At 36.4% G+C, this 25114-nt stretch overlaps 1 protein-coding gene across 1 annotated transcript; it reads left to right on the top strand.

Annotated features, from left to right (window-relative positions):
- The first annotated feature begins 10321 nt into the window (after positions 1–10321).
- LOC107653574 (transmembrane protein 121-like) lies at positions 10322–11898 on the top strand. The gene has a single exon (XM_016440312.1). The coding sequence runs from the start codon at positions 10682–10684 to the stop codon at positions 11666–11668; it is 987 nt and encodes a 328-aa protein (XP_016295798.1). The 5' UTR covers positions 10322–10681; the 3' UTR covers positions 11669–11898.
- The last annotated feature ends 13216 nt before the right edge of the window (positions 11899–25114 follow it).

Genomic DNA, 25114 nt, shown 5'->3' with positions numbered 1-25114 from the left:
ATTAACATTTTCTTTCTGCCTGCAACAAACACATCTCTTTTTGTTTTATTTATGTTTTTTGTTTTATTTTGAATAACAGTTACTGGGTAAAACATTTGTAGCTTAGACCAGTGAGTCTCAACCTTTTGGCGTACCGGACCCCAGTCCAATTCAGAACCATCCTCAAGGACCCCCAGAACAAAACTGACTCATCTATGTATCCTTTGTGTCTTTGTGAGGACCAAATGCAGTCAAGTATAATTCAAGTTAGTTGACTTGTCCTGTATTTGGCCATATCATCAGCTATATTGGATTTTTCTTTCATGGGAACATGTCATGTCAAAATATACAAAATTTATACAAAAATTCATACTTTATACGGACCCCCCGGCCTTACGTCAAGGACCACTAGGGGTCCACGGACCCCTGGTTGAGAAACACTGGCTTAGACTGTCTATCAAAATGTCAGAAGAAGAGACATATTTTGATCAAGGATTTTCAGTGTTTTCTGATCTGCTGGGTAAACATGACCTAAAAATATGCCTTGAATACTGAAGCGACGCTCGTGGCAGTTTTCCGGCGCCACTTCAAAATACCATGGCCCTAAAAATTATTTGGACACTGAAGTCAGAGGTTTAGAGTTAAGTTAGTTAAAAATGTATGAGTGGCATTTGTAAACAAATGCTGCGAGACCTTTCACAACTGACTTCACTTGTCTGAGCCATTTTTTTTGCAGTGACTTTTTGATCTCAAGATGATTGTTTGTGTTTTCCATCAGGCTTCACAAACACTTGACAACCAAAACATGTCCAAATGTGTTTGAACCCTGTTTCAAAACCTTCAAAATGTTCTACACGGGCAACTCCGCGAAGAGAAACACATTGGATTTCAATGGAGTTTGCCGTTAGCATGTTGCTAAGCTAATGACAAAATACTCTAATAAGCATACATATATATCAGATGAATAGATAATAGGTAAAATAATTTATAATCCAAAAGTTTCTATATACAGTAAGTTTCTTGTCTGCCATCTTGGATTTGTTATTTCTCTCAGCTCATCTCAAAGTATTATGGGATTTCCTGCTCTGCAAAAGCTACATGCGATGCTCCCTTATAGTCTAGCTGAAACTAGATATTAGACAGAACAGATCTGTGCATGTTTCTCTCCTGATTCAGATGAGACAACTTTTTCACGGGAGAAAGCATGGATAGCAGACACATATTTTAGCCAGAAGCAACTGTTTTAAGTTAAAAGCATCTTAATGATGGATTTGTTCTACACAAACACACAGCTTTTCACTTCACAAGATGTTAATTGATGGACTGGAGTCGTGTGGATTATTGTGATGGTTTTATCAGCTGTTTGGACGCTCATTCTGACGGCAACCATTCACTGCAGAGGATCCATTGGTGAGCAAGTGATGCAATGCTACATTTCTAAACAAACAAACAAACTCCTTTACCTCTTGGCCTGAGGTTGAGCACATATTCAGCAAATTTTCATTTTTGGGTGAACTATTCCTTTAAATTTAAACTACTTCTTTTTCACAAGGGTATCTATTGTTTTACCCTTTAAAACCGAAGAAACTTCTTTATATGAAATGTTAACGCTAGCTTTAAATTAAATGACACTTGTTTTGATATTGAATTATGCAATGTATTTTTAAGTATAGCTTATGTGTCCAAAACCTTTTAGGTACCACTGTACATTTTTTTCAACTGCTCCTGAATCCTAGCGGTGGGCTACGGCGGTGGGCTACAGTCAGGGTCTAGAGGAAGAGAGAACATAAGCAATGCAGAATGCAGTGGTGCATGCAGGGACACATGCATGCTCTTGAACCTCCAACATTAATTGGGCTAATTTGATGCGGCCAAATGCATTTTTAGCAAGTCTTCTCATGACTTTTTAATATGAGCACCATAAAACTTGGGAACAAATGGGGGTTGGAATTATTTTTGTGGGTCAGAGGCAGCCTTCCTAGAGACTTCTAGAATCTACTGCGATTAATCAAGTCGGCTTGTTAAAAATAAACTGCCTGTGATGTGATGGTTCTCAACAACAACGTGATTGCTTTACATTTAATTGCAGAGCAATAATCATAGACTCGGATGCTATTTATGCCGACATTGTGCTGTGGTTGTATATGCTTATGATGCAAATTTAAGGTGTTATTTACACATGATGCATTTTTTTGTGTTCAAATGGAACAAAGAGCAGGAATCTTGAAGTGCTTTTTTAAAAAGTTTAATTACTTTTAATGCCTGTTTAATTCCATGTTTGTTAGAAATGCATAAACTGCACATTTTAACCAGGTCATATTAGCATGCCATGTGGGCAGCATGTGTGCACTGAATTAACAATAATCTAATAATTTGCTTTAACATTAAACAACAATAAACAAACAAATATCTTTAACTACATGTTGTCAAATGGACAACCAGTCAGTGATAGAAGAGTAAATAATCTCAGTAGAGTAACTCATTTGGGAAACAGACTGCTTTGGTTGAACTGCATCTGTTTGACTCACTAAAAAGAACTGTTTTATTAGACTAATTCATTCGTGAAACGGACTACACTGGTTGCGCTGCATATGTTTGAGTCACTAAAAAAGACCAACTCATTAGAGTCATTCGTTTGGCAAACAGACTCCCTTGGTTGTGCTGTATGTGTTTGATTCACTAAAAGAACCGACTCATTAGAGTCATTCGTTTGGCAAACAGACTCCCTTAGTTGTGCTGTATGTGTTGGATTCACTAAAAGAACCGACTCATTAGAGTCATTCGTTTGGCAAACAGACTCCCTTGGTTGTGCTGTATGTGTTTGATTCACTAAAAGAATAGACTCAGAGTCATTCGTTTGGAAAGTTTACTGGTTCTGCTACATGCGTTTGATTCACTAAAAACCATTCATTAGATTATTTTTTCATGAGTCCAACCTCACTAGTTGCGCTGTATGTTTTTGATTCACTAAAAAAAACAGCTTATTAGAGTCATTCATTCGTTTGTCATTCATTGACAAACGAATAGGAGTCATTCATTCGTTTGTCAGACTGGTTTGCGTTTGCGATGTAGTAGTGAATCAATGTGTTTGATTCACTACTACAACAACAATTCATTAGATTAATTTGTTCACAAGCCGGATTACACTGGTTGCACTAAAAAGAACCGATTTATTAGAGTCATTTGTTCACAAACCAGACTACACTGGTTGCGCTGTATGTTTTTGATTCAATAAAAAGAACCGAGTAATTAATTCGACGAACATATTACATTAGTTTCTCTGCATGTGTGTAATTCACTAAAAATAACCAACTCATTACAGTCATTTGTTCGCAAATTGGACTGATTGCGCTAAATGTGTTTGACTCACTAGTGTGCGGCTCTGTCATTTTTTTTAACGTTTGGTGAATGAATGCACAAAGCGAAAAATGCTTTGTAACCGTCATTCTTTGGGGACTGCTTGAACTGCTCATTATTTGATTCCTCGAATCCTATTTGTAGCTACACTTTGGGAATCTGTATCCAGTTTTTTGTAGATTATTTAGGCTATACCATATGAATGTAAACATGACGTAGATACAGTGAAAAACAGATTTAATTTGACATGGTTTTAAAAATGCAGCAATAGTGAATTCAGATGCTGAAAAAAACTGCAAGACATCCCTTACCAAAAAGTAGTATACTTCAAGTTTATTTTAGTAAGTATACTTAAGTAAAGTTCAAGTATACTTTTAAGTATACTTTAAGTATAACAGTAGTAAACTTTGAGTACACAACTAGTTTACATCAAAATGTTTAGTTTGTACTGCAAAGTATACTTTCCTATTTTTTAGTTTAAAAGAAGTATACTAATAGCACACTTGAATAAACTTCTTTTTCATAAGGGATGCACACACATACACCAACGATTAACAAAATGTGCTCCCAGTGCAAACAGCCTTATGTCTTATGCAATTCTAATCAGATGTTCAGACATTTTTCGATGCTTATCAGCAAATAGACCCATTCACGTATGGACCAACAATGTCTCCATAAACATGCTGGGAATTTATGAGATGAACCAATATGTTAACTTGCAGTTGCTAGCCATAAATCCGACAGAATGTGTTGACGAGTTATTATCGGAGAGAGAGGTACTGTACAGTAAGCTGCCACTGTGGGTGAACCATTTGAAATGAAAGTCGATTTGCCTGAGGGTGACATAGTCTGCAATCTCTGTCTGCAGTTACCCAGGCAGAAACCAGAGACCTCGAACTCCCACTCAGCTCACACACACATACACACAATCAAGTTATGTTAAATAATGCAGATATGCATTATGATCGTCCATCGCATGTGTACATGATGTATTTTTCTTAACTTGTGTAAGTATCGGTCTTTTGCACTTTGTTTAACTTTCTTATTGGTATTCGGTTCGGTGCCTGATTAGAAATGAAAGAAAATCCCTTAACTAATTGGGTATTTATTCACGTGTTTTAAACATATCACATTATATTACCAAAGCTAGTTTTCAGTTAGCCTTCAGTATACGTTGTAAAAAAGGATTTTTCAAAGTTGTAAATAAAACAAGGTTATGATTATACTTTACAAGAAAAATACAATTTCAGTCTTTCTACTTCAAAATTTCCACATTTAATTTGGTGTTACTTGCAATTTCTTGGTAATTATATGTAAAATTTACTAGTAATTTCTGAGTGAAAATTGTTTCAAAGTAAGTCATATCTGTCTAAAGTATTTGGCTGAAACTTCACGCCTGTTAAAAAAAATTATGTTCTATATAGTATTAATATTGGTAGTACAAAATTCAGACGTACTACATGCGCCATGTTGTTACTAGTGTCAGTTGCGTTGCTTTCACAAATCCTCTCCTGTGGCCTCATGGGATAGTAAATTATCCATTTAATGTGCACTTCAGAATCCAAGCAGAAGTAGTCAGTTATCCGGGTACTTTTGCCGTCTGTTTTTTTTTAATACTATGAATTTGGACATAATGATCTTTTGACGTACTATTTTTCGCCTATATGATATAGTATGGAAATAGGCATATTTGAACAGTGTTAGAATATTGTGCACAAGTCTAGCATATTTTATGGTATTTTGTTGAATTTTTTGGACAACTGTCATGTCAACAAGAGTTTCAATATATCAGTTCTTAAAAAATACCTTTGCTCTGCAGAAAAAAAAATACCATTCAGGTATAGAGGGTGAGTAAATAATGGCAGACTCCTGATTTTTGGATGAGCTATTCCTTTAACAAGCCTCTACTGAATAGATCTGTGGATTTGGGTGAAAACTTGAGGCACATGGAAAGAGAAACAGGGGTGAGGGATAGAGAGAGAGAGGGAAAGACGAAAGGAGAGAGGTACGAGGAACAGGTCTTATGCCCGAGGACAATTCTTCATGGTGACAGAGAAGTAGGCCACTGCTAAAAATGAACACTTGGAGCCCGATCTCTCTTACTCACAGATAGAGGAAAACACATTCAAGAAAATAAGTGCTTCCTCTGTGCACACAAAGGGAAAAAAACCAAACAATCATTTTCTGCAGACACAATCATTCCTTTCATCGATAGACGGGTCATTCCTGTTCTTTTTGAACTCTGTGAGAGAAATTCACTAAGAAATGGATGTGTTGTTTATTTGCACACACTTTCTGTATTGTTTTCGTGGCTGATTCACTTAAGGAATTCTGAAGAAAAAGAAAAAGAATACCAGACAAAACCTTCATGAAAGTCACATCATTTTGGTGGGAAAACAACGATATAAACCATCAGAAAGTATTAGCAATGCATTTGATAAATTGTGTCATGTTTTGTTTGATACATGACAAAATTACAGAAATCTGTATGATCATTTTAAGAAAAAAAAATCTATTTAATAAATAATAAAATTAATTCAGAATGTTGACTCTTTTATGTAAGATCAATTAAAAAAAATTACCTAAATTTAGCTCTTTGTTTCATCCTGATTTTTGAAATAAAATTTGAAAATGGAATAATTAGTAATTATTATTATTAATAATTGAAAAATTAAAATTAGTAATTTGTGCTGAAATACTGTGTGCAAAAGTTAGCAATTATTATTTAACTTCGGCTTACATAAGGGTGTCAACAGTTTGAATGATTTTTATTATTTTTTTAACCATGCTTTGATTTTTTTTTTTAAAAGGCAAACCTACTACCACAAAACATGACACAATTTATCAAATGCATTGCTAATACATTTGCGTAGTTGTTTCCCCTCCAAAATGATGTCACTTCCTGAAGGTTTTGTCAGATATTCTACAACAGACTGCATAGGAAACTGAAGGCAATGAAAAATTGATAAATTGGTTTAACATGGTTTCAGTTTTTAAAATTTGTGAGTTTAATATTTTATCCATTATAGAAACATAAAAATGCACTACATAGCAGGAATGATTCTCTTATTCCAAGTTTAAAGACTTCAAGTGCAAGATTGAATTAATAGTGACTTGCTGTAAGTAAACTCTTTGAAAGATTTACACAGTTTACATTAACACATCAGCAGAAGGCAGAAAACTTCTGTATTTCATCTTACAGCATCCCGTTCCCATGTATAATGCATGTTGCTGAGGTCCGAGGACTTGGTATATTGCTTTCACTGTTTATTGCTTCTCTGATCGAGTTGCTCCCAGTTTGCATCTGCATTTTCCCGTATGGTGCAGTGATGGAATTATACCTCCCTCTACACTACATAGAACTCAGCTCAGTGTTACAGTTACAGCTAGCAGATTTAATTAAGAGACATAAAGGGTGTGTTTCATTTCGTTACGCTGAGGATATGGGGTGCAGTATATTCTGCGGCAAGTTTGGGACTTGTAATTGCTCAGGTTAAGCAGAGGGTAATTTTGTACTCCTTGCCAAGTGTGTGTTAAAGTGGCTCATTAAACGAGACAAATGTGCTTTCGGAATGAAAAGTTTGGACGCAGCCCATTTGATTCCCTTGTTGGTGCATTTGATATGTTCGAAATGGCATATTACTTAATTTTTTTCAGACAGCCAAAAGTTAAGCATACTATAATTGCATACTATTATACTATATTATACTATATAAACCGCTACACTATGCACACTGCACTGGGTACTGTATCCCACAATGCATTGCACACATTCTCACAAATGAACCGCAAATAACAGCAACCACATTTTTAATGTTTCTTTAATTTAAAAAATACCAAAATTAAAACATTACCAAAACTGATTTAATTAAACTACCAAAAATATACACAACATTAGATTACAATGCAAAATATAAAAAAAAAACGGCATACAACATGCTCACTTTGGCATGCAATGCTACATACAAATGATTCTAATGCTTATCAGTGCATGCTGTTCTGTTTTACATATTAGTTTGCTTTTTCAAAATAAAACCACTAGTGTGCAGTACATTAGTATGCAGATTCTTCTTAAGTTAGTCTCACTCTGTTCAATCATTTATTAATGGTCACTTATGGGCATGTACTCATCTGAGTCACTGTCTCATGGTGCTTGTGAATGGATGCACATTTTGACACATCGATGGTAGAAACTACCATCTATCAGACGATTCGGCTTACTGTAATAGCTCTCAATGGCACATTTAGATTGATGTCTGGTGCTTTTCAGAAGGGGGCAGGGAAAGTGATCAAACACATCCAATTAACAAAGGCAAGATATTGGCCTCTCGTTGTTGGAACTAATGGTCTGGATTCTTGTCAAATATTCATGACTGACTAACGCTCTGGTAATCTAAGTTGGGAGGACATTTATAAGTAATATGCTTTATAATTAACAACAAAGTCTCTGTGCATTTTTAATTCATTGTCGATCATTGTGTTGATTTGATTTGAAGGTTTATGAATAATGGCTGATATAATCAGTCATACCCAGCATGTGGTTTCAGTAAGAATGTACATTTTAAATGCATATAGTTGATTTTGTCAACATTTAGGACTGCATAAGCATATAGATGAGCTCAAAGCTAACAGACTTGGACTAAAAGCCATAAAAAGCTTCGTTTGGTTCCAAATTTGCTCTAAAACACCTATAATTTTGCAGTTCAGGTTTACTTCGGTGGAGTTTAAATGTGCAGGTAGATCTTTTGTTATAGCCTAAGGAAATCTTGTTATACTTAAACAATTTTTTTCTTATTTCATGCTTATATCTCTATCAGAAATCGTTGTTCTTCCTCTTTAGCTCATAAATAAAAGTTTTGCCCCCAGCCCTGGAATCAAACACAATTTTTACCTCTTTTTTCCATTTCCATAATAGATTGCATACGGTTTCCTCTTCACTCTGGAGAACCTCCCCAGTAAGCACACATGCATCAACATATGCATAACGAGAGCTCTGAAAAACTGCATGATATGAAAAGCTGTATTTTAAAGCATCATTTCTGCAAGACACATTTTTAGCTATATTTTGCTAGTTTAAATACACATTACAGAAGTTTCATGTTGACTTTTAAAGAACCTATATATATATGTTCTAAATTTATTCATAAACTACATACATTATAAATCATTCACTTATATATCTGCTGAACCTAGTATGTTAGAATACTTACATTTCAAAGCATTTATTGTGCAGTATATAATTCACTGTGAGACAGACAATTAAACATTTAGCTGAACTTTAGTTTTGGTTGAAGTTAATATTGTATTAATATTAATACTATTTTAATATTAATGCTTTAATTAATTTAAATTTGCATTTTACTAATAATTTAATTCAATACTTTAAACAATACTTCATATTGTATTTCTGCAAAAGGACACATTAAACTGATCAAAAGTGACAGTAAATACATTTGTAATGTTACAGGAATATATATATATATATATATATATATAAATGTTTAATTAATGTTTAAAAAAATGCTATTCTTTTGAATTTTTGAAAGAACCCTTGAAAAAATGTATTATGGTTTCCACAAAAAAATATTAAGCATCACAACTGTATTTAACATTGAGATTAATAATACATGTTTCTTGAGCAGCAATTAGCATACTAGATGATGATTTCTAAAGGATCATGTGACACTGAAGACTGGAGTAATGACAATTCAGCTTTCCCATCACAGGAATAAATGACACTTAAAAATATATTAAAATAGAAAACAGGTATTTTAAATTGTAATAATATAAGTTTTCACAAATGAGGGTTACCATCTAGACCAACCATCTTTGTCCTGATGCTCTCAGTGATTGCTTCTGCATTGTGAAAACCTTTACTCACTCTCTTTGTTACAGTCACAGTCTCTCTGCGATTTCGTCTGTCAGATCAAAGACCCCTGGACCACTGCACAACTCACGATTTAAAGCAGAACTTCTGAGGAACTGAAGGTCTGATAAAGGGAATCCCTAAGAGAGGTACTGTTTGTAGACCCCTGGTCTAGTTGTGACAGCACAGCTCTGATCAAATGAAACCTTCACGTGGACTTTATCTGAAGCTGTTGCTGAGCGTTCCTCTTTGACACCCAACGCCTGACTGCGCATAAGTGGAGGAGAGCAGAGAGAGGGAGGAGAGAAGAGAAAAACAGCAGGAGGAGGGTGAAATCTAACCAGAATATGTTGAGGAGCCACAGGCTGCACACAGTACGTTGCTCTATAGTTTGAGAGGATGAAAGAGGGAAGATTGAGATTACTGCTGCTGAGATTTCGGAGGTGAGGGCAAGTGGAAACTTATTGACTTCTATGGCGTCGATACTGGGGAGGAGATGAGAATAAAGTGATTTTAATCCACAGGAGGCGCAGGACTGTTACTGTGGAGGAGTGCTGTGCTTTTAATCCTTCAGAAAAGAGGTAATTTTCTTATAGATAAACTTACTTTCAAATACTTTACCTTACAAAACCCACATCGACTTTTGTGGGAGGGAGAGATCTGAGGATTGGATCGGATTTGAGACTTCGGGGCTTCAAAGACATCTTCTGCTGCAATTTTTCGGAGAAAAACATCCATACATAAACCACATGCAGACTTACTATTCCGTGCAATCTGGAATGATGAACCTCATAGGAGAAGCTTGTCAGCTGTAGTCTCATGTGCGACGCTCTGAGGAGTAGTGCTGGGAACGAATTCACTTCTGGCATAAAATGAGAAATTTATCACAGCCGATCATTCCTGACCCACTCTTTCAGAGAGCATGTGGCTTATTTCGTCTTCCCCTCTTGCTTTTGAAGCTGTGAGAGTCTTCTTTGGAAAATAATAGCCGGTGGTTGTGCTTACAGACTGGAAGAACTGAAATATGTAAGACTCTGGCTGTGAATGATGCAATTAACGATTAATGAAAACCGAAGCGGCTGTGATCAGTATGCATAGGTTGCCTACGTTCACTCGGAGAACTGTGGGAGTGAGTTAAGGCGAGAGGACTAATGACTGACAGCGGTATCAGGTTTGCTGTGTGGTACAAAGGAGTACATCCTGTGCATTAGGTTGTTTGCTTCTGGCTGAATTTAGAAACTGCAAGTGTGGCTCATTCTTGATATTTTTTTCCTTGCTTCCTCATTATCTCTTCCTCCCATCCCGCCTCATTTTGAGGAACAGGTTGCTGTGCTATTAAGCAGATTTATATTAACCACTGATTCCAGGACTGCTGTGCCTTTGGGATGAACAGTTAAGGCAACTCGTATGGGTCTACAAAACTCTGTTTGATTGAACATTCAACAACGCATCGTTTTTATCTTGTCCCTCATAATCAACATGGTCCCACCGCCCCCTTCCAACAAGCCACATGTTTGCCTTTCATGCGTGCTTATCATGAGCAGCATGGCGCTGCTGGATGCCTACCTTGTGGAGCAGAATCAAGGTCCACGGAAGGTGGGTGTCTGCATCATGGTCATGGTAGGGGACGTGTGCTTCCTCATCGTCCTGCGGTACATTGCGGTATGGGTCGGTGCTGAGGTACAAACTGCTAAACGTGGCTACGCCATGATCCTTTGGTTCTTCTATGTCTTTGTGCTGGAGATCAAGGTATACTTTGTTTACCAGAACTACAAGGCAGAAGGCGAGAGAGTGGACGCTCTTACCTGCAAGGCTTTGACAGTGCTGCTTTCTGTGTTTGTCCCGGGACTTTACGTTACGCTGGCAGCCATCGATCACATGGAATACGTTCGTCCGCTCAAGAAGAGGGAGGAGTTGAGGAGTCGGCTGTTCTGGGTTGTGGTGGATCTTCTCGACATTTTGGACATTCAGGCCAGCCTATGGGAGCCTCAGAGAAAAGGGCTCCCTCTATGGGTGGAGGGCCTTACTTTTTTCTACTGCTACATACTACTTCTAATACTGCCGTGTGTGTCATTGAGTGAAATTAGCATGCAAGGTGTGAACATTGTGCCGCACAAGATGTTGTTGTATCCCATTCTGAGTCTGGTCGCCATCAACTTTATTACAATTTTTATACGAGGAGGAAATATGGTGTTTTATAGGGACAGCCGAGTGTCTGGAATACTCATGGGTAAGAACGTCCTCGCCATTGTCCTGAAAACGTGTAGCTTTGTGCAGTACCGGAGACACCTGCAGGAGGCGCCAACACCCGCTCTCGCTCCGGAACTACAGAGGGACACAGTGCCACAAAGTTCTCGAGGGGCAGTGCCGTTCGTAATGCCCATGCCCGTCAGCATGCCAACTCCGCAGGTAGTCATTCAAGATCTCACCACACTTCCAGAAGAACCCGAACTTGAGGAAACATGACAAAATGGGGAATGAGAAGGGTTTGCACTGAGGATACTTGGACAGTGCACAACATGAACTGCTTTGAGATTTTTTGTCCTAATGTTAATCCGGGTGTACACTGTATGATTTACTACTTTAAGATCGTTTCTTATCAGACTGTATGATGACGTTAATGACTGGATACATACCAGACCGTTCTGCACATAGGCCAGACATTTAGCTAGTCTTGACTGCACTGACTAGGCATTTTAAAGCACCACTTAATAATTTTCTTCAGTATTTGTCTTTTTTTCTCCCAGTAGAAATATCTAAACATCCTTAAAACAAGATAAATATACTTTTTAAAAGAATTTTTATATTTAGAATATTTATCTTAACACACTGGTAAATTACTTTTTATTGTTTGAAATGTAAACATAACTACATTTTGTTAGATTTATGCTTTAAAAAGGACAATATCTGCAAATCGGTTAATGGCAAATATATTTAATTAATAAAACAAGTTTTAAGACAAAATAATGTTGTTTTTTTTTGCAGTGCAGTCCACATACCATTCTCACTTTCAGCACTAATCACAAATTTTGCCTTGAAAATTAAAAAAGACTGTGAGTCTCTGACAAAGAAAAGGTGGCAAAATTCAGAGTGCACACCCAGTTTTAGTGAAAAAATGTGATTAAAGTTGTTGATGAGATGACAAATGTTTGTGAAATGAAGACACAAGGCAGCTGTGGATCTGGGGTCCATTCATTTCCAGAAAATGTCTTTAACTCTGGAATGTTGTAGTTTATAAACATCATTAATTAACAAGTGGAATGCCAAGCAAATCACACTTGAATGAACTCTCAGTGACCCTATGATTGTACAATCACAGAAAGCTGCGAATATATCATCTACTTTTGTTTCTTCTGGTGGGTGTTAAAAATGTGGTAAATCATCATGTTTTTTTGCAGTATTTAATCATCATATGTTTGTAGTCATTTAATAAATATGGTGAAAAGTTGTGTTTTTGAATGAGTCATACTACAATTCATGTCTCCTAACTAATCACAAAGTGAATGTTTTATATTTGATGGAATTATGCTTCATATATTATTTGTTTTGATGTTTTATGAAACCAAATGAATGATATTTTGTTATTAAAACGATGTTTTTGTTGATATCTGATATTGTTTTTTTCTCTTTCTTACTGATGCAATGCCACCAAGCAATGCACCTAGTGACCACCCAAAACAGCCTGCAATGGTTTAGAAATTAAGAATTCCTTAGTAACTGTATAGCAACACTGCAGCAACCACCTAGTACACCCTAAAAACGGTTTACAATCTCAGAACACCCTAGCAACTCTATAACAGCACCCTGGCAACCACTCTAGCACAGTGCCAAAACAATTTCTTGAGAAAATCTAGTATTCACTCCATCATTCTTTGTTCTTTTTGAGCAAAGTTACAACAGTTTGCTAAAAGCACACAGACATCCCCAAAATGGAGCGCAAATCCCAATCACGTTATTCAATATGATTATTCTGAACTCTTATCTTGTCAGTTCAAAATGATGATAAAAAGCAGCCTGTCTTTTTTTTCTACAAAAGTTGTCATAATCAAATGCAAATTTAGAAAAGTTTCGTCTTAAATTATTAGCCGCTGTTAACGCACTCCAAATCTCTGAGGGCTTTCTATTTAAATCCAAAAATCAAAGCTCAGCCATACAGAGTATTTCAATAACAATAAGTAAAACACTGTGTGCCTTGGGTGAGTTAAAATAAATGTTTTATGACAACGTATACACAGAGCTACAATTTTAGCATGTTGCTATAGCTACTGTTAGATTAGCACAGTCGACAAATATAGCACAAAGACATGTCTCAAAAAAAGATCTCAGTAAATACACCTGACAGCTTCTTATTGCTTCAGTGACACCGTAGCTGCTTCTGTGCCAGATCGAAACAAACATATAATCACACATTTTTTACCTTTCAGCCAGTAATTTATGGGTGCTTATTTCTTGCCAGTTAATTTGTAAGGTGCTCTGTATCTTAATACAGAAATCCTCACACTTGATGTAGCTGCTTAAAAAAAAAAAAGACATCTTTCACTTCCCCTTGTTCACATGAATGAATGGGACTAGGTCTTTCAAGCTGCAAAATCACAAAAAAGCAGCATAAAAGTAGGTCAAATGACTTGTGCGCTATATTTCAAGTCTTCTGAAGCCATATGATAGCTTTCTGTCATGAAATCTTTTTTGAATCTTTTAACGCAGTCTGATTTTATTTTCAGCATACTGCACATTGCCGACTTAAATTACTTGCTTGCTAAAATTGTATGCCAGGGTAAAATGAGCTAGAATAATAGAATTAGATTTTTAAATCACATTTTTTATTAAAAGAATTATTAAAATGAAAACCTCTTTAAGACAGCAGTTCTCTCTTTTTTTGTGACTCCCCATTTTGAGAGCAGAAAAGCTTTCACCTTTTTTGGTGCCATTTCAGGAGAATGCAGCAGAGGAAAATAAATTGCACACAAACATGATAGTTTCTTATGTGTATCACATCAGAACCAATCAGTTCAAATGTGGTACATTTTAGAGATAACTAGGTAAGCCTCTCACATCACCTCCAGGGGGTGCAAAGGACACTTTGAGAACCACTGGGTCAGGAATTTTAGTTTGACACAAAAATTATTTAAAAAAAGTTCAAACTTTAACTACACTTAAAGTTTAAGCTTAATTAAAGCTTATAATTTATATCTGTTATCTAAAGCGGTGGTGCTCCACCTTTTTGACTCCAAGGGCCCAAATGTGCACAACAGTACATGAAGGCTATATGACTTTTCAAGTCGATCATGATTCACTGGACAAGGATTAACACTAGAACTGCCAGGAGTCGTTGTATATCTAAAACCGCCAGCAGGTAAAATTTACCCATGCACATGACTACTGTTTTGATATGGCTAAAAAACATATTATTTCACTGTATTATGCCACTGTCTTCACAAAGAAGTGTCTTCAGTCATGGAACTATTATGTCTAGTCATCAACTATATTTTTGTCCTGTTGTTTTATGTTCAAGGCTTTTTTTATGCAGGCTACATTAATCACTTTTCCAAACGGTGAATATAGGTTAAACCAGCCTGCAATGACAATGAAAATTAGAAGGAAATAAATACATATTTGGGTGGTGTAATATTATAATAAAATGTCATTAATCACATATTAAGATAACCCATGTTATTTAAATTATTAAAGTACACTAAACAGACAATAGTGAGATATATATATATATATATATATATATATATATTTATTTATTTTTATTTTTATTTATTTATTTTTTCAGGAAACGGGCAGACTAGAATAAATAGCAACACAGTAGCGAAAAATAAACAATAAAAATGGCAAAACTAAAATTAATAATTAATCCAAAGTTTATTTTAGCCTACTCATAAATGTTCAAACTTTGGATTAATTATTTTTTTGTTAATTTATTGTTTGCTACTGTGTTGCTATTTATTCTAGTCTGCCCATTTCCTGAAAAAAAAAGATCTATGATGTAATGAATAAAACAATTTTTATGATTACCCCAAGTTTATTGTTGTTGTTTTCTTATTAAAATTATAAATTATATAACTAAACAAATTAATAATTAATTAGGTGAAACTGCGCTTGAATTTGTCGTTGCATCATACATCCTATGCATTGCAGTGAATTATTATTGCTCATATATTGTCTATTGGACATAAAACAACAGGGCAAAAATATAGTTGATGACTAAAAAGAATCATTTCATGAATCTAGACACTTCTTTGTAAAGACAGTGGCATAATACAGTGACATGATATGTTTTTTTAGCCATATCAAAACAGTAGGCATATGCATAGGTAAATTTAACCCGCTGGTGGTTTTAGGTATACAACGACCCCTGGCATTTAAAGTGTTTTATCTAAACAATTTTTAACAATGGGGGTTTGTAAATAACACAATTTTAGTAAAAGTCAATGACTGAGAGACTTGGATATTTTATTGAAAATCTGTTACGTACATTTGAAAAACAGCCATGGGTAAATTTTCCCCCGTGGCGGTTCTAGTGTTAAGGATTTTTACATATCTTGTAATTATTTTTTACATACTTTCATTTTCTGTTGTTTTAGCTTATTTTAATTATTGTTTTGTCTGATCTTGAATCATTTGAAGTTATCTTGAGGCCCCATTTGAAAGTTTGCTGAGGCTGAGAACCACTATGCTAAAGCAGTGACAACAAAATCAGTTCACCAGTTAGGTCTAAATCTAAATGTTTCCACTGTATACAAATAGCAGACTAAGCCTAGCCAAATTGTTTCATAACCAATTGATAGCTGACCACTGAAAAACCTCTTAAGTAACGACTCGGTGGGTCTGCTTGAGAATACAGCCCTCACGCCACGACGATAATAGCCCAATTACAGAAGCAAAATTGTGTGAGTTGTTATTTTGGACAGAGGGTGGTATTAAACTCGCTGCTATTTGCCAAGAAAATGGAGGCCACTGCTGCACCAAGGGATTATGTGTCAGTCAGTCCTAATGTGGGTAAAAATGAAAAAAATTGGACTGTAAAGACATGGGGTAGCTGCCGGCAATGCTCTAGCGAAGTTAACTACTAACCCACAGCTGATAAATGCATCCGGAGGGAGCCATGAAAGTCAAATCAGAAATAGAGGACAGCATAAAAAAAAAAAAGATCTTTGGGTATTCTGGATATGCACATATTAGTGTGATTCTGTGTGGATAATAAAAGTCTCAAGGCTGTGGAGTTCAGGATTTGAGTGAAGTTATAGATAGTTAGATAGATACAAACAAATGCTCTGAAATGACTTTACCTTTCAATGACTTCACCAAGCCCTCCTATTTTTTAGCCCCTCCCCTTAAACCACTTTTCATATATAAACCCATTTAATAATTCGATTAAGTCCCGATTGACAATTGTTTGAAACTCGTCTGTGTACACGGCTGATGAAAATTCACTCATAATCCGCGATGGAAACACAGAAAAGCTTTAACACACTTCCCCCAGTATGATTCAGAGCCACTGGCACCTGTTGACAGAACCAGTGGGTGGCAATTAAGCTGCATTTGGAAGAACATGGCATTTCAACACATTGCGGCTGCAGTCATATACTGGAACAGCTTCAGGGGCATTTAATTGGACACATCATTATCTGTCGACACAGCATTTGGATTCTTGAATTATACAATTGTGTAGTTTTGTTCCCGCCACAGAACCTACAGGGGGTCTCAGTCCTCTTGTTTCCACTTCAATTAGTCTAACAATGCATTCAGCTGGCCGCTGTGCCACCCCACTGCCCAGACCGCCACACAAGACCAAAACAAAATGCTTTATTCCAGACACTCTGCTTGTTTAATCAAGGATGCCGTCAATCTGTTAATCTGCTTAATTTACCATGACAATTTGGTAATTCAATAACTAACAATTTTCCTCTCTTAAAGTTTCTTATTACCTCTTCTTATGTGAGATTGTTTACTTCCCCAGGAATAATGTGGTTAGATAAATGCACCCAAGTGGGTGAATAGCCTAGTACATAACTGAAATAGACATTTTCAATATTTCAAAGTAAATTTTGAACAATTCTACATATTTTAATTTGAATAATAAACCCTAGAATGTGTATATTTGCATGTCTGTGCTTGTATAGCTCTACTGTTACATTGTGGTGTTGATAATGTTAGATTTAAGGAGTCAATAGTATAATTCATAGTGAGAGGAAGTCAGAATAATTTTTGTGAATTGACTCTTTTGAACAAATAATGCTGGGTACACACCACAAGATAATCAGGCTGATTTTTGGGCCAATTTCTCCCCTTCCGACAATCCTAGGTAATGTCCCGATTATCTTGGTGGTTCTAAAGATTATCTTATCAGATTTTCCTGTGGTGTGAGGTGTGTTAAGAGTGACTGAATCTGTTCGGAAGAATGTCGGAGGCGCCGAGGACAAAAACGCGTACGATCTGGAGATTATCACGTGAAATTAAACAATATCCAATCAGAAAGCGAGCTGACAGAAGACGGAAGCATAACAAACGCAGTCATCGCAATTTCTTCCTGCCTATCATCAAAGTCCCTTTAAGAGGTAAGGGTATTCTATAGTCTTTGCTATCGTCTGCCATGTTTATTCCCAAGTCTCGAGAGATTTTGGGAGATTTCCCGTGTTCACAGTCGGGACTCTGGTTGAAAATCTGTTGGTGTGTGGTGTGCTGTCTTTGTCGCATTGCAGCACAACTCCCCGGATCTCAATCCCATAGAGAACCTGTGGTCAGTCCTCAAAAGGCGAGTGGACAAGCAGAAGCCCACAAACTGTGATCAACTGCGAGAACTAATAAGGCAAGAATGGATCGCCATCAGTCAGGATTTGGCCCAGAAGCTAAAATCCAGCATGCCAGAGCGAATTGCAGAGATTATGATAACAAGGGTAAACACTGTAAATATTGTCTCATTATATATATATATATATATATATATATTTATTTATTTTTATTTTTATTTATTTATTTTTTCAGGAAACGGGCAGACTAGAATAAATAGCAACACAGTAGCGAAAAATAAACAATAAAAATGGCAAAACTAAAATTAATAATTAATCCAAAGTTTATTTTAGCCTACTCATAAATGTTCAAACTTTGGATTAATTATTTTTTTGTTAATTTATTGTTTGCTACTGTGTTGCTATTTATTCTAGTCTGCCCATTTCCTGAAAAAAAAAGATCTATGATGTAATGAATAAAACAATTTTTATGATTACCCCAAGTTTATTGTTGTTGTTTTCTTATTAAAATTATAAATTATATAACTAAACAAATTAATAATTAATTAGGTGAAACTGCGCTTGAATTTGTCGTTGCATCATACATCCTATGCATTGCAGTGAATTATTATTGCTCATATATTGTCTATTGGACATAAAACAACAGGGCAAAAATATAGTTGATGACTAAAAAGAATCATTTCATGAATCTAGACACTTCTTTGTAAAGACAGTGGCATAATACAGTGACATGATATGTTTTTTTAGCCATATCAAAACAGTAGGCATATGCATAGGTAAATTTAACCCGCTGGTGGTTTTAGGTATACAACGACCCCTGGCATTTAAAGTGTTTTATCTAAACAATTTTTAACAATGGGGGTTTGTAAATAACACAATTTTAGTAAAAGTCAATGACTGAGAAGAACTATTATGTCTAGTCATCAACTATATTTTTGTCCTGTTGTTTTATGTTCAAGGCTTTTTTTATGCAGGCTACATTAATCACTTTTCCAAACGGTGAATATAGGTTAAACCAGCCTGCAATGACAATGAAAATTAGAAGGAAATAAATACATATTTGGGTGGTGTAATATTATAATAAGCGAAAAATAAACAATAAAAATGGCAAAACTAAAATTAATAATTAATCCAAAGTTTATTTTAGCCTACTCATAAATGTTCAAACTTTGGATTAATTATTTTTTTGTTAATTTATTGTTTGCTACTGTGTTGCTATTTATTCTAGTCTGCCCATTTCCTGAAAAAAAAAGATCTATGATGTAATGAATAAAACAATTTTTATGATTACCCCAAGTTTATTGTTGTTGTTTTCTTATTAAAATTATAAATTATATAACTAAACAAATTAATAATTAATTAGGTGAAACTGCGCTTGAATTTGTCGTTGCATCATACATCCTATGCATTGCAGTGAATTATTATTGCTCATATATTGTCTATTGGACATAAAACAACAGGGCAAAAATATAGTTGATGACTAAAAAGAATCATTTCATGAATCTAGACACTTCTTTGTAAAGACAGTGGCATAATACAGTGACATGATATGTTTTTTTAGCCATATCAAAACAGTAGGCATATGCATAGGTAAATTTAACCCGCTGGTGGTTTTAGGTATACAACGACCCCTGGCATTTAAAGTGTTTTATCTAAACAATTTTTAACAATGGGGGTTTGTAAATAACACAATTTTAGTAAAAGTCAATGACTGAGAAACTTGGATATTTTATTGAAAATCTGTTACGTACATTTGAAAAACAGCCATGGGTAAATTTTCCCCCGTGGCGGTTCTAGTGTTAAGGATTTTTACATATCTTGTAATTATTTTTTACATACTTTCATTTTCTGTTGTTTTAGCTTATTTTAATTATTGTTTTGTCTGATCTTGAATCATTTGAAGTTATCTTGAGGCCCCATTTGAAAGTTTGCTGAGGCTGAGAACCACTATGCTAAAGCAGTGACAACAAAATCAGTTCACCAGTTAGGTCTAAATCTAAATGTTTCCACTGTATACAAATAGCAGACTAAGCCTAGCCAAATTGTTTCATAACCAATTGATAGCTGACCACTGAAAAACCTCTTAAGTAACGACTCGGTGGGTCTGCTTGAGAATACAGCCCTCACGCCACGACGATAATAGCCCAATTACAGAAGCAAAATTGTGTGAGTTGTTATTTTGGACAGAGGGTGGTATTAAACTCGCTGCTATTTGCCAAGAAAATGGAGGCCACTGCTGCACCAAGGGATTATGTGTCAGTCAGTCCTAATGTGGGTAAAAATGAAAAAAATTGGACTGTAAAGACATGGGGTAGCTGCCGGCAATGCTCTAGCGAAGTTAACTACTAACCCACAGCTGATAAATGCATCCGGAGGGAGCCATGAAAGTCAAATCAGAAATAGAGGACAGCATAAAAAAAAAAAAGATCTTTGGGTATTCTGGATATGCACATATTAGTGTGATTCTGTGTGGATAATAAAAGTCTCAAGGCTGTGGAGTTCAGGATTTGAGTGAAGTTATAGATAGTTAGATAGATACAAACAAATGCTCTGAAATGACTTTACCTTTCAATGACTTCACCAAGCCCTCCTATTTTTTAGCCCCTCCCCTTAAACCACTTTTCATATATAAACCCATTTAATAATTCGATTAAGTCCCGATTGACAATTGTTTGAAACTCGTCTGTGTACACGGCTGATGAAAATTCACTCATAATCCGCGATGGAAACACAGAAAAGCTTTAACACACTTCCCCCAGTATGATTCAGAGCCACTGGCACCTGTTGACAGAACCAGTGGGTGGCAATTAAGCTGCATTTGGAAGAACATGGCATTTCAACACATTGCGGCTGCAGTCATATACTGGAACAGCTTCAGGGGCATTTAATTGGACACATCATTATCTGTCGACACAGCATTTGGATTCTTGAATTATACAATTGTGTAGTTTTGTTCCCGCCACAGAACCTACAGGGGGTCTCAGTCCTCTTGTTTCCACTTCAATTAGTCTAACAATGCATTCAGCTGGCCGTTGTGCCAACCCCAGTGCCCAGACTGCCACACAAGACCAAAACAAAATGCGTCATCCAGACACTCTGCTTGTTTACCCAAGAATGCCGTCAATCTGTTACTCTGCTTAATTTAATATAATAATTTGGTAATTCAGTAACACCTTTCCTCTCTAAAAGTTTCTTATTAGCTCTTCTTAGCTGAGATTGTTTACTTTCTCAGGCATAATGTGGTTAGATAAATGCACCCAAGTGGGTGAATAGCCTAGTACATAACTGAAATAGACATTTTCAATATTTCAAAGTAAATTTTGAACAATTCTACATATTTTAATTTGAATAATAAACCCTAGAATGTGTATATTTGCATGTCTGTGCTTGTATAGCTCTACTGTTACATTGTGGTGTTGATAATGTTAGATTTAAGGAGTCAATAGTATAATTCATAGTGAGAGGAAGTCAGAATAATTTTTGTGAATTGACTCTTTTGAACAAATAATGCTGGGTACACACCACAAGATAATCAGGCTGATTTTTGGGCCAATTTCTCCCCTTCCGACAATCCTAGGTAATGTCCCGATTATCTTGGTGGTTCTAAAGATTATCTTATCAGATTTTCCTGTGGTGTGAGGTGTGTTAAGAGTGACTGAATCTGTTCGGAAGAATGTCGGAGGCGCCGAGGACAAAAACGCGTACGATCTGGAGATTATCACGTGAAATTAAACAATATCCAATCAGAAAGCGAGCTGACAGAAGACGGAAGCATAACAAACGCAGTCATCGCAATTTCTTCCTGCCTATCATCAAAGTCCCTTTAAGAGGTAAGGGTATTCTATAGTCTTTGCTATCGTCTGCCATGTTTATTCCCAAGTCTCGAGAGATTTTGGGAGATTTCCCGTGTTCACAGTCGGGACTCTGGTTGAAAATCTGTTGGTGTGTGGTGTGCTGTCTTTGTCGCATTGCAGCACACCACACACTATAGGAGCAAAACGGTTCAATCTAGGGTTTTTTGTCCTCATGTTTGTGATCTCTCACATTTTGAAAATCTTATAAGATTTTAAAAATCTTTTAAGATTTTAAAAATCTTTTAGTGTGTAACATAAGCAACTATGTGAAGGATAATTAGGACTACACCTTTACATATCATAATACATGCTCTAAAACAGGGGTGACCAAACTCAGTCCTGGAGGGCCAGTGTCCTGCAAATTTTAGCTGCAACTTGCCTCAACACATCTGCCTGGAAGTTTCTAGTCTGCCTAGTAAGACCTTAATTAGCTGGTCCAGGTGTGTTTAATTAGAATTGGAGCTAAACTCTGAAGGACTGGCCCTCCAGGACCGCGCTTGGAGACCCCTGCTCTAAAACGTTAACACATTTCACCCTATCTCGGTTAAATGAGTCGTTTGATTGTTGACTCGAGAACCACTCGGATCGATTCAGTTCAATTCACATTGCTCAGAACGGTTTTGTGAACCTGTTCATCCGATACTCCAAAAAACGATGATTCAAACGAACGATTCACTCATGAAGCCGACAAGGTTAATGTATCGTATTATATTAGGGGTGCTTCTCAATTCTTATTTGTGCATCCTCATTTCCTTTCCACGCTTCCTTTCCTCGCGTCTTAGCTCCACCCCTTCAGGATGTGAGGGAATTCGCAAGGACGGAGGAATTGAATCAAGTGAAATGATACATCCTCGCTCCCTTTAGCATCACTTCAATTAATGATGACTCTACACCGCTGGATTTAGCTTGCGCGTCGGGATTCTTGAATATTAGAAATAATTATTTTTATTGTAATAGATTCAACCTCCACAAAATACCACATTTGTCCATATTATATATATATATATATATATATATATATTACCAGTTATTAACAATGAACTATTCCCAGTTATTAACTGCTTTTTATTTCTTGTATAGTATTACAGTTTGTTTAATTTTCTTTCATTTTCATGTGCTTTGATATAATTATAATAACGTCTCCCCGCCACCCCCTGCAGCTGCCTTTACAGGGGTGTTGGTCCCCACCCGTTAATTACCCATTAACCCATTAAAATCAAGAGACGTAAATAAATGTAATTAAAACTGTGCTGAAAAGTACACGTTATGCATCAAAATTAAAGGCACTATCAAAACATAACCCACATTTACAATAACTTCATGCTTACATTAACCCATTAAAATCAAGAGACGTAAATAAATGTAATTAAAACTGTGCTGAAAAGTACACGTTATGCATCAAAATTAAAGGCACTATCAAAACATAACCCACATTAACAATAATTTCATGCTTAATACTCACATTTATGTGTGTTTGTATTTTCTGCCATGGTTAGCACTTGGTGCAGATGTGAAGGGGAGGAGAATTTATATGTGCGTCACGTTTAGTCGATAAAACACTTCCACAAAGGATACACCTGTATCCTCACTCATGACTCCTCAGGAAGCCCTTGTCCAAATACCCGCACTTGCGGTCTTTGCACTTGACCACTTGACTACTTACATGACATATTTCCTGTTTTTGGTCAAAGTGTTCAAGTGAACATGAAGACCACAAGTGTTTGTAGAACTTTTCATTACCCGATGGGACACACTATAGTGTTGTAAAAATGCAAGTGTTTACAGAGCTTTATTTTTATTTTCAATACTGCATTTTATATTTGCATACTTGCATTTTAAAATCAACTTCTAAATGTCTGTTCAGAAGTCTCTATAACAGATGACACAATTTAATTTTGTAGTGCTTCTAATTAAGTGATAAAATGCAGTTGCAAATGTTGTAGAAAACAATTATCACCACTAGTCATTTGCACCAACAAAACGTGCAACTCTTTGTTTTACTACCAAATCATATGTAATATCTAACTATTATTCATATTTGATATACATTGGAAAGGTTTCCGTGACCTCTCACGAGATCTCGGCAAAAAGTCTCACGATTTACTTCCTCAACATGATGCATGATGGGATACACTAATACCGCTCTGGAGCGATTTAGTGTGCATTAAGGGCACTGCACTTTGGCGTTTTTAAGACCAGGGACAGTCTTGCGCACTTACTTCCTGTGTGGCCAAGACCACAAGTGTGGGTATTTGGACAAGAGGGAAGCCTCCTCACTCCTCGATCCTTGCCTCCTCGAAGTGCAATTAGAGAATTGAGATGTCCTACAAGATGGCTGAGCCCGATCGGTTTTCGGGTCATAGGATGGAGGATGGAGGAGCGAGGAAACGAGGAAATGAGGAGGGATATCAGAGATTGTTTTACTATAGGGAGATGAGAGGGTCTGTATTACTTACTATTGGAGAAAGTGTAATGGTCAACTTGGATCACGTGTGCCTTAATAACCAATCACATTACAGCCTTGACGTGAAACTCTTGAATTTCAGTCAGAGTTGTGCGACACTCAATCGTCATTTACGGATACCATAGGAATGAATGAGAAATGCCGTAAGCTGTATCCCACCTGTGGCAAAAAGTCAGTGACTTCTCTTATAAAACAGCATGTTTTCGGTGTAAACTCTAAAAATAGTTCAATCCAAAAGTATTGCTTAGTGTAAAACATGTTGGAGTTTAGCTGATAGGCTGTCGATTCATTAAATGATAAGCTGTTTCCTCTAAAAAGCTGTTTATTCAGCGTAGTAATGCCTCTCCTCCATTGATATCCATTAAAAAAAACGGCCTCTGGTCTCCTTTCCATCGTACTGGCAAAATGGAAGCGTTAGCATGAGCCATTATGCTTTTTTGGCTAAAGGTTGCAGGCTTGCCTTCTTATGGCTTTGGTGATATTGAGAAGCACCCTAGGTCAGTGCTTCCCAAACCTGTCCTGGAGGACCCCCAGCCCTGCACATTTTGTATGTCTCCCTAATCAGACACACCCAATTTAGTTCTTGCAGTCTCTACTAACGAGCTGATGAGTGGAATCAGGTGTGTTAGATAAGGGAGACATACAAAAGGTACAGGGCAGGGGGGCCTCCAGGACAGGTTTGGGAAGCACTGCCCTAGGTATTTCCTGGCACGTCATAAGTTATTACGTCTACAAGTCCGTTTCGGACTTTCTGCAGGAGAGTGCCCTCCGGCTTCCAGTATGAATGAAACATACTCCAGTATGAATGAGAGTGTTTGGCACTCCATAAAGTTCACAT

This window comes from Sinocyclocheilus anshuiensis, unplaced genomic scaffold (genome assembly GCF_001515605.1).
Source record: "Sinocyclocheilus anshuiensis isolate Anshui unplaced genomic scaffold, SAMN03320099.WGS_v1.1 scaffold1079, whole genome shotgun sequence".
NCBI lineage: Eukaryota > Metazoa > Chordata > Actinopteri > Cypriniformes > Cyprinidae > Sinocyclocheilus > Sinocyclocheilus anshuiensis.
The sequence above is the reverse complement of the archived record's forward strand: the minus strand, read 5'-3'. Positions and strand labels throughout refer to the sequence as shown.

Excerpts from the sequence above, each read along its gene's own strand:
- LOC107653574 (XM_016440312.1), top strand. The coding sequence starts at position 10,682 with ATGGTCCCACCGCCCCCTTCCAACAAGCCACATGTTTGCCTTTCATGC.